At 56.6% G+C, this 9,883-nt stretch overlaps 1 protein-coding gene across 2 annotated transcripts in view; it reads right to left on the bottom strand.

The window, feature by feature from the left end:
- WHRN (whirlin) overlaps nt 1-9,618 on the bottom strand; it is a 46,706-nt gene extending 37,088 nt beyond the window's left edge. For both annotated transcript variants that reach the window (XM_072025282.1, XM_072025281.1), the window contains exon 1: nt 8,927-9,618. In XM_072025282.1, coding sequence (XP_071881383.1) covers nt 8,927-9,511 — 585 coding nt within the window. In that variant the 5' untranslated portion in view covers nt 9,512-9,618. The remainder of the gene's footprint in view (nt 1-8,926) is intronic.
- Nucleotides 9,619-9,883: the final 265 nt, after the last annotated feature.

Here is a 9,883-nt window from a genome sequence, read left to right on the forward strand (position 1 = left end):
TGACATCAGAGACCTCTAAGGACTGCTCACCTCCACCCTGCTGTCCCAGGGTCATTGTGTTCCATTTTAATTCCTTGGGGCTGGTGAGAAAAGGGCAGCTGATGACCTGGGATCAAATGTGCTAGTTCACTCAGACCATGCAGGAAGCTTCCTTGACACATCCTTCCCTGCCATCACACAGGCATTTTGGCCAGCAGGGACACTACCTATGGCAGAGGACAGGATCTGTTTTCCAGCTGGTCTTCCATCAATCAGCAGGAATCATTTCTCAGCCCTACCACGTGGACTTCTCCCACCTTGTACCTCCTGCAGTGTTACACAGGGTCCCCAAACCCCTCTGAGCAGGGGGTTTTTGGCCAGCTGCACCAGCCCCTTGGTGAAGGGGGCTTTATGACAGGTTCCCATCGTTGTCCCCCCCTCCACTTCAGCCTTCAGGCTGCTTGCCCTGTGCCTAGCAGCTGCTCCAGCATCAGGCACTTTGCCTTTCCCTGCTCCCAAGGTGCCACAGTGCTGCCAAGCTGGCACAAGTCCCCTGACCTCAATTTTGCTGTCAGCCCTGCTCATAAGGCACAGCGAGGTCCTGGACCCCCCTCAGCATCAGGAGAGGCACCAACAGCACGTGAGAGGGCCAGCACCTGCCCGTATGAATGAAGTTCTTGCCATAAACAGCTCACCCCAGCCCTCTGGGGCAGAGGGAAAAGCTCACCAGACCTGAGCTTCCCCCCAGCAAAGAAAATGTGGGGCCCATGGAGAGGCAGGACAGGCTCCGGATGGCAGCAACACAAAGGAGAGCTGCTCCACCAAGTCTGCACCCAGCGACTGCAGAGATAACATCACAGAAACGAGCAGCACAAAATGGGCATACTAAACCTAACCCATTTACAGTGGACCATTAAATAAAAGAATTCCACCTCCTTAATCCCCTCTGCAGCATCAGGCAGCGCAGACTTTCCTTTCTGGAGCTGTTTCAAGGACCTGCACCACGCTGCTCGTGCTGCTGTGCTCTGCTTCTGACTTGGATATTTGGCTCTGTCCCACCTATAATGCATTGGAAGACCACAGCGTGAAAGCTTTAACACTGGCACCACAATGCACGAGCACACCTGCTCGAAGGGCTTAAGGAAATAATTCAACCGAACGTGGAGACCAGCGCCAAAGCATTTAGCAGGGAAACAGCCACCAATTGCCCAGAAATATTATTAGAAAAAGCAAGTGCCAGAGAGAAGGGCAGACTGATTCCATGGAGCCACCGATCCTCTGACAACACGTTATTTAATTACCTATCAAACCCTTCGGGAGTGAGGTAGACTGCTTAAAATAAACAAGGAAGGGAACACATCTCGTGTACTCACTGGTAGTACCTTTGCAAACACACACCACAGCGCGTTCCTCGCTGAGACCTGCTGCCAGCTGCCACCCTCCCGAAACCCATCTGTGCCCAGCAAGCCTCACGCTGCCGAAGACTTTCCCCCTTCCACCTTGAGAGCTTTCCCCTCATTCTTTCCACTCGAAGGGAGCTGAAAGGCTGTGTAAAAACATCTTCCATGCCTTCCCCCCCCCCCCAGCAGGAACACAGATGTCAGGAATGAATGGCAATTAATCACCAGCACTCTTCTGGCAGCTGGAATAAAATATGCGTCTGGTACAGATACAGCCCACTCACTTACCTCCGCCGCTAATGAAATGAGCAATCTATTCCAATTCACTCTCTTAGTGGGTAGATCAGTCTGAAACAAGCAGCATTAACCGTGAGCCATCCTCCCCCTTGCTGCAGCCACTTTCTTTCTGATAATAGACTCGCCGGGGCTGCTCGGCTGCTCAGATAATGGGCATCCACGCACTCGCTCCATTTGCAAGCTAGAAAGGTCAGCGGGGAGGTTATCGATCACTGAAGGACCATGCAATTTCATACTAAGTCCAAAAAAGAGTGAGGCAACAGGCTTGAGAGAGGGAAAAAAACTAAAGGGGAGAGAGAAATGCAGAAATACCAGAGGATGGAGGCAGAGGGAGCTTTTACAGCGTGTAACAGCACCATGGAGGGAGCAATTTGCAGAAGTTTGTCTAAATGCTGTTTCCTGTGCTCCCCTGGGACGTGCTGTGGGATTTGGGTGGACCCAGGCAAGTTTTAAGCTCGGGGAGCCGGCAGGGGTGAGCAAAGCCACCTCGGTGCCAGTGGGAACGAAGAAGTTCCCGTGCCTGCAGTGGAGGTGAGGGGACAGACCCCGTGCAGGGAGACTGCCAGAGGTGTGTTTGTGAAACAGTTCCTCTGCAGGATGGACAGGGCAGGAGATGGCCCCAGCACCTTGCTCCAAGCACTGTCTGCAGGCAGGACGAGTAAGAGGCTGCTACAGCTGCAACTAACGCCTTGGCTAACGCCAAATCCACCAGGTGCTGTACAAATGCATAGGGAAGGGCTGTCCCCTGCTGCAGACCGCAGCCTGTAGCTGTAAATAAGATGCTTGGGACCAAGTGCACGTCCTCACCCTGCCTGACAGCGGCTGGGGAATGGCTTCAGCACTGAGGGGGCTGGGAGAGCCTGCACCAACCTCCCTGAGGGGCTCGTCCTGCGCAGGATGCGTGGCTGCGGCCACGGGGATGAAGAAAAACGGTGCAAGGGAGAGGTGACAGGCAGGAGGAGAGCGAACGAGGGATGGAGGGGAAGAGGCACCCCAGATAGAGTGCAGGAGGAGATGAACAAGAGGAAGGCAGCGGGTGACAGGCACAGGGATGGACAAGAAGACCTGCAGGAGGCACGGTCCAGCCTCTTCCCCTCTGCCAAGGCAAAGGTGACAGCAGTTTGGTTTTCAAGCAGCTGCACTTATGCAAATATATGCAAATGGATGCACAACTATGGTGACTGCACACATTTAGCCCCGGGGTGGCAGGAAGCCCATGTCCCTTTCACCTGGGAAGGTCGAATGAAATCTTAGCCCCGGGGACTTCTCGCTGACATCCCCTCCCTGCCTCAAGACAACAGCTCCGTCACCTCCTGCCCCCTCAAAGCCGGTCGCCGCCCAGCTCATCCCTCACACGAGTCCAGACAGCTTTAAAAGCAGCAAAAACTTCAGAGCTTTATTTCAAGGTAAGCCTGGAAATTTGTCCTGTGCTTTCTGAAAAAAAAAAAAAAAAAAAAAAAAGATGAAGGCAAGTCCTCCCTCCTGTTTTTTCCTCTTCCCTCTCCATACCAAACATCACCGAACAAGTATTAAATATCACAAGAGCCATCAGCAAACCCAAATTGCCTAGCTATGGTTCATTACCTGGTGAGAAGCTGACTGTGGAAGAATCTAGGTGGAGAAATGAGCCAGACCCCTGACCGAGCTCCGGAGGAAACGCAGGCAGTGCCTGCAGGGGGCAGGGGCCCTCCTGCACATCCCACCTTGGGGGCTCCGATGCGGTTTCTGGGTCCAGCAGTGAGGAACCGGCAGGAGCTGCGGGCTGCCCCATCCCTGCGCCAGGAGGACTCAGGGGCAGTCAGATGAAACCCAGCCAAATCCTTCCAGCAGACACGCTGTCAGTTTAGGAGAGGGGATTTAGAGCCCAATAACTCTCCGGAGAGACATGGCATTGAGGAAGGTGTCAAGAAAATCCATCATCGTCCCCGAGGCCAGAGGAAGTGAGTAAGAGAGATTTTAACTCCCCGGCTATGCTGCACATCAATGCTTTCATTTTCCTCTAACAGAGGCTGGAGGGAAAGGCAGGTTTTTATCCTTTGGGTTATCGTATCAAGCTCTCTACTGAGACAAAACTCTTTATTTACAAGGAGCACACCAACACCATTTGCGCTCCAAGAACTGAAGGATGTCCTAGCAGCACTAACCCCGATGGACACACCGATGCCAGCACCAGGTACTGCCACCCTCCTGTTATGAAAGGAGTTATGATGAGGTCCTCAACCACCTTTTTCCTCAGCACAATGCTGAGGAAATTTCATTAGGGCTGATTGTAATGATGATTTGCTGGTGTAACGGAGGGAAACCCCATCTCTGCAGGGCCAGAGGACGCTCCCCACACTCCACGCTACCTACAACATTAATTGGACCAGCTCAATTAGTGCACAGTGACAGGCATCAATCCCCAGCCGGACCCTGGGTCCCAGGTGAGCTGGCCCCTCGAGCCTGCCCCATGGTGTCCCCAGCTCTGTCCGTGAGCCGAGGGCAGCGCTGGCTGCTCTGCCACGAGCCCTTCCCTGCCAGGAGCAGAACTCATTTCAAAGGCAGATGCCTCCGAGTCCAGGAGCGACCTCTTTCCCATCCCCTTTTTCCTGGGGAGGGATCCTGGTGACATTACACCTCCCACCTCCATCCTCTGAGCTCTGAGAGTTAAAATGGAAACCGCTCGCAGGACAGAGCAGCAAACACCTGCAGCACTGCAGAGCCCCTGCCCCTGCCTCCTGCCCCGCGGGGGCTTTTGCTGCGTGCAGTTCTGGGGGTTCAGTTTTTAAGCAGGTCCAGAGACCGAGGAACAGGTTACTGCTGCTGGGATAGATGCCACTCACATCCTTTTCTGTGCTCCAGATACCGGAGAGATCCCTTGGGAAAGGGAGAGGTTTCTGGCTCTGGATCAGTGACTTTAGACTAGAGCTAAGGAAGCAGGCATAAAGGAACAGGGCTGACACCTACAGAACCAGGGCACCGACGTACTGCTCTTCCTCCCCACCCACCCTAACCATCACCATCTGTGATGATCCACAACTCGGAGGGTTAAAACCCAAGAAACAAGCTGTGTTCCTTCCTACCAGCTGTTATAATCGCGCATGAAGTACAGTGGTGATTACTGACTACAGCAAATAAGCAGTCTTGGATAATCAATTAATTGGGCATCACAGAAAACACTGAAGTGAGACTCACGTTCTTGTAAGCTGCCTGGGAAGCAAAATTGTTGTAGATTCACTTCCCAGGCTCAGGGCTGCAGGTCTCTGCCGTCTCCCCAGGGTCTCAGCAGTGCCACGATCCTGCGAGGTACCATGGCCACTGGGACCACCTGGCTGGCCATCAAATGGCTAAATGAACAGAACTGGAATCTCCTTTTTTTTTATTTCTGAGCTCTCAGAGGAGGAGATGGAAAGGCTGCTTTGGGAGGCATGGAAACCCCCAGCAGACAGACAGAAACTCACCGGGATTCAGCCTGAGACAGACAGAAGGACCACAGAAGCACCATGCTGCGCAGGACGGCTGCACACAGGTCAGCCCGGCTGTGGGGTTTTTGTCAGGCTCCTCTGCTGATGCTAACAGCCGGGCAAACGCAGAGAGATGAGGCAGGGCAAGCGGTCTGATGGCAAGAAGCAGAGCAGCTCGTGCGAGGCTGGCTGTAACTCATTTAGCCCAATCCTCAATCAGCAGTGAGGCTTCACACCCACTCCTCTCCCCTTCCCCAAGGCTTTCAGGACATGAAAACCCACTGCAGAGCAACAGAAGTAAGGGCTGGGGGGGAAAAAGGGGAGTGTGAGCTTAACACAAACACCCAAGAAAAGGAGAAATACCTCCCTGTGTAGTGCTCTCACGGTCTAAACCCAGAGACACCTGGACAAAACCTCACAGCTTTACTAATAAACTTTCAGCACGACCGCATCGATATCAGGTGCGTGCTGCGGGAAGGCTGCTGAAAGCCAGGCGAGTTCTAAAAAGATGCCAGGTAATACAAACTTCTCCCCTTACGCCATAATTCAAATTACAGTGATCTTTTTCTAAAGTGCACTCCCGAATGCTGGAATGATAGAGCTCTAATTGTAATGGAGTCGTTTAATTTGGATTTGAACGGAACAGCACAGAGCAGCCAAGACATAAAACTCCACTACCAACATAAAGGTTAAGAAGCTGGCCATTAAGTGAATTGATTTGGCGTGCTTAGGTAATCTTGTCATTTAAGTTCAAAAAAAAAAAAAGGAATTATAAACGCAATTTTCACTAAAAATATCTACAAGCCCCATCGCACTGGTCACAGGCCACTGGGCACTCTGCAGCCAGAGCAGCTCACAGCTCATTACTTCTGATGTCTTTGCCCAGCATCGCAGCAGTTCTCATTCAGTTCCAGTTTTGGCTGATGCCTGAAAACACAAAACAGATGAGAAACAGCTCTCAGCCCTCGGGACAGTGCCTTTCTCCTGGAGAGGAGCACTGGACAAGGCTGGGGCACTCCTGCATTGCCCACGGGCACAAGAGGAGGCAGCTGAGCATCATGATTTGTGAGATGAATGCTCCGATCGCCCTGTGAGTGCACCGACCAGATTTCATGAGCAAGGTGGTACCACGGGGGCACTCACTGCCTGTACTCATAGCTGGGAGTCCCCGAGCACCCCAGAAAGCTGGTTTCAGGCTGTGACTCTGGCTGGGGAGCCCAACGTGCCCAGGGTAGCCCAGGCCAGCAATGAGAAGCAGCCTTCCTGATCTCCGCAGCGATCTCACGCCCTGAAGAACAGCTTTGACAACTGCTCCCACCCCACCACGTTCTGCATACTCTGAATAAGGAGGCTGCCCCAGACAGCTCCTTGCTGCAGGAGGGTGAAGATGGAAGCATGGGAATGGGCTCCTTTCCAGGCAGAGCCAGGAGCCGTGCTGTCCCCGGGCAGCTCCTGATGGACCAGGAGATCACCACATCTGGTCCAAGGCAGGCAGACCCAGCTACCGGGAGACCCAGCCACACAGCTGAGGTTTTGCACTAAGAAAGCCTCTGCTCACCTTTTTTCTCCCACTGAATCTGATCCCAGGACCAAACCCTGCTTGGTCTCACCAACACTTTCTCCTCCACCGACCCACCTCAGAGCAGACCAGCAGGCGCCACCAAGGACACCAGCAAAGTTCGCTCTGGTCTCACAGACCAGGAGGCAGCCAGGGGACTTGGTGGAGCTGCTGACACCAGAATCAAGGCTGAGCTGAGGTCCCGGTGTCCAGGGGAAGCAAACCACACGGGTTCTGCCCACCTCGTACACTACCACGTCCCTCCAAGGGCACAGACACCCTGCTCCGCATCCTAATGCGGGCATTTGTACCCCAACCCCAAAGAAGCCCTCCAAGGACAGCCCTTTGGCATCGCTGGTTGCAGTCTCCTCTTCATCCCCCCCCTCCACAAGAGGCAGCAAGGACAAATTAGCATTTGCTTCATTCCAAAGCCTCCCAAGAACTGTTAGGCAGCACTGTAAATCACACTGCGGCTCTCGCCACCACCACCAGCAGCCAGAGCACCCCCATGGGATGCGGCAGGAGCCCTACAAGATGCCAGCACAGCCGGGTGAGCGACAAGACTGCAGCTTAAAGAAGTTCAGCTCATGAGCAGACAGTTTCTAAGCTTCTTTTTCATATCAAAAATCACACCAGCAAGATATTGCTCTTGTCACAGAACGGCCCCCTGGCAAATCGCATCCTACAGGAATTATTTCTGTGCAGGAAGCACTTAGTTCACACAATGCTAATAGAGCCTAATTGAGAGTCTAAGAGGGAGCACATTGTATTAGAGAGCAAAATGAAAGTTATTACACGAATTACCCGGCACCGTGGGTTGAGTTGGGGGTGAAGCCATTTAACAGAGGAGAAATTCCTGACACCTGCCTTCCACCCATCCCTTCCCCGCAGACCACGTACGTGGGTTTTGCAACCTTAAGAGCACACAACTGCAGGACAAACTTGCAGAAACTCCCACCCTGTCACTAGCACGAGAAAACGGGGGAAGAGAGAATTCCTACAAACCTCTCCTGCAGCCTCAGGGCTGCCCAGGACTCCTGCCAGGCTGAAGCTGTGCCCTTGCCCGGGTGTGGGGCAGGCAGGCTGGCTGCGTGGGGCACGGCTCAGAGCCGCACGAGATTAACGCACGGCTGGAAAAACACACCACGGGGAGCGGGCTGCGAGCAGCAGCGCCTTAGCTCGTTATGGAATAATTGAAGCATGGAGCAGCCCCAGAGCAGCCCCTGTTACCCACCCGCTGCCCACAGACCCCAGCCCCGAGGGTCGGCTCCCCCCCAGCTCCGCAGCTTCACGGGATCGCTGCGAACCGAGCCCCTCAGCCCTGCCACCAGATCGCTGGTACAGCACAGGGACGGGCTCGGGTCGCTCACAGCCAGCTCAAACCCCAAATCAGCACCGGGTCAGCCCCCCGGCTGCCTGCCCCGCACCTACCTGCACACGGGGGCTTTTGCCTGGGGCACCCCGGCTGTGCGAAGAGCCAGAAAAGAGCCGGAGGCAGCTCGGCTGCGTACCTGCGTCCCAGACCTGTGCCCCAGGACCAGTTTTAGCTTTGGGACTCCTGCTCCTGGAGGGGGATAAGCTGAGTTCCTCTGTTTCCCCGTGCCTCAGTTTCCCCACATTTTGGAGCAGGCAGCAGGGTTTAGGGGCAGATTACACACCTTAAAACCCTGCTGCTGTGCCCAGGACCTGCACTACAGGACCACTGGCTTTGGCACTCCCACCTCCTGCTCCTGGATGGGGATAAGCTGAGTTCCTCCTTTTCCCCGTGCCTCAGTTTCCCCAGCTTTGGGAGCAGGCAACAGGGTTTAGGGGCAGATCAGACACCTTAAAACCCTGCTGCTGTGCCCAGGACCCGCACTACAGGACCACTGGCTTTGGCACTCCCACCTCCTGCTCCTGGAGGGGGATAAGCTGAGTTCCTCCGTTTCCCCGTGCCTCAGTTTCCCCACCTTTGGGAGCAGGGTTTAGGGGCAGATCACACACCCTAAAGCCCAGCACCTGCCTTTGGCACCCCCACCCCAGCTCCTGGGGAAGGAGACGAGCTCCTTGCCCTCCCCGTGCCTCAGTTTCCCCACTTGTGGGAGCGGGCAGCACACTTTAGGACCAGATCCCACACCCTAAAGCCTGGCTCTTCTGTAAGCAAGCACCACTACGAGGCAGAAGAGGGGACAGCAGCCTGGGGGGGACCCCCGAGGGGCTGAAGGCACCCTCCCCACCACCCCATTACCTCCCTCAGGCGGCGGCGTTACCTTGACGGCCTCGGCGTGGGTCGCCCTGTCCAGGGGCTTGCCGTTGACCCCCAGGATCTGGTCTCCGACCCGCAGCCCCTCCCTCTCGGCCAGCGAGCCGGGCTCCACCAGCGACACGAAGATCCCGACGCCGTGCTCGGCCCCGCCGCGGATGCTGAAGCCCAGCCCTTGGTGGGCTTTGCTCCGCCGCAGGCTGACCTGCCGGAGCCGCCCGGGGGGCTGCGGGGGGGGGCCGGGGGGCGGCAGGTAGGGCCCCTCGGCCGTGTACTGGTCGAAGAGCAGCTGGTCGGAGCGGGGCAGGACGAGGCGCAGCAGCGGCAGGAGCTGGCGGCGGCGGGGGGCGTCCAGGAGGGCTCGCAGGGAGCGCACCAGGTCGCAGACGTTGCGGCGGCCGTGGTAGGCGTTGAGGCACAGCACGAAGCGCTCCCGCTCCGCCTCGCTCAGCAGCGCCGTCAGCGCCTGGTGCAGCCGCCGCACGTTGGAAGACAGCGGCCGGGGGGCGACCGGAGGAGCCGGTCCCGAGCTCGAGCCCGAGCCCGACGACGCCGAGGAGCGCAGCGAAGCCGAGTCCGGCTCCGCGCTCATGGCGCCGCCGCCGCCGGGATTCGAACCCGCGGCCCCCGGGGCTCCGAGCCCGGCCCCGCTGCCGGCCCCGCGCCGCTCCGGCCGCCCGCGCGCTCCCCCAGGAAGTGACGTGGCCGCGCGTTGCTAGGAGACGCCTGATGCATCCCCCCCCCCCCCACAGCCTAGGCCCCGCCCCCGCCGCGCGGCAATTAGCGAGGTGCTAATTAACGCCCCGCCCCCCAGGCACACACCGGTGTCACCGCCCCAAAGCGGGACTGGGGCTGCTGGGTGGCTGTTGGGGGGTTACAGCATCCTGTGACCAGCATGAGGTGGGCTGAGGCCTGCGCACAGCTCATCACACAGATGGGCCCCAGCGCCAGCCCCTGCTGAGGG

The sequence above is a fragment of the Anas platyrhynchos genome, chromosome 18 (assembly GCF_047663525.1).
Source record: "Anas platyrhynchos isolate ZD024472 breed Pekin duck chromosome 18, IASCAAS_PekinDuck_T2T, whole genome shotgun sequence".
In the NCBI taxonomy this organism is placed as follows: Eukaryota; Metazoa; Chordata; class Aves; order Anseriformes; family Anatidae; genus Anas; species Anas platyrhynchos.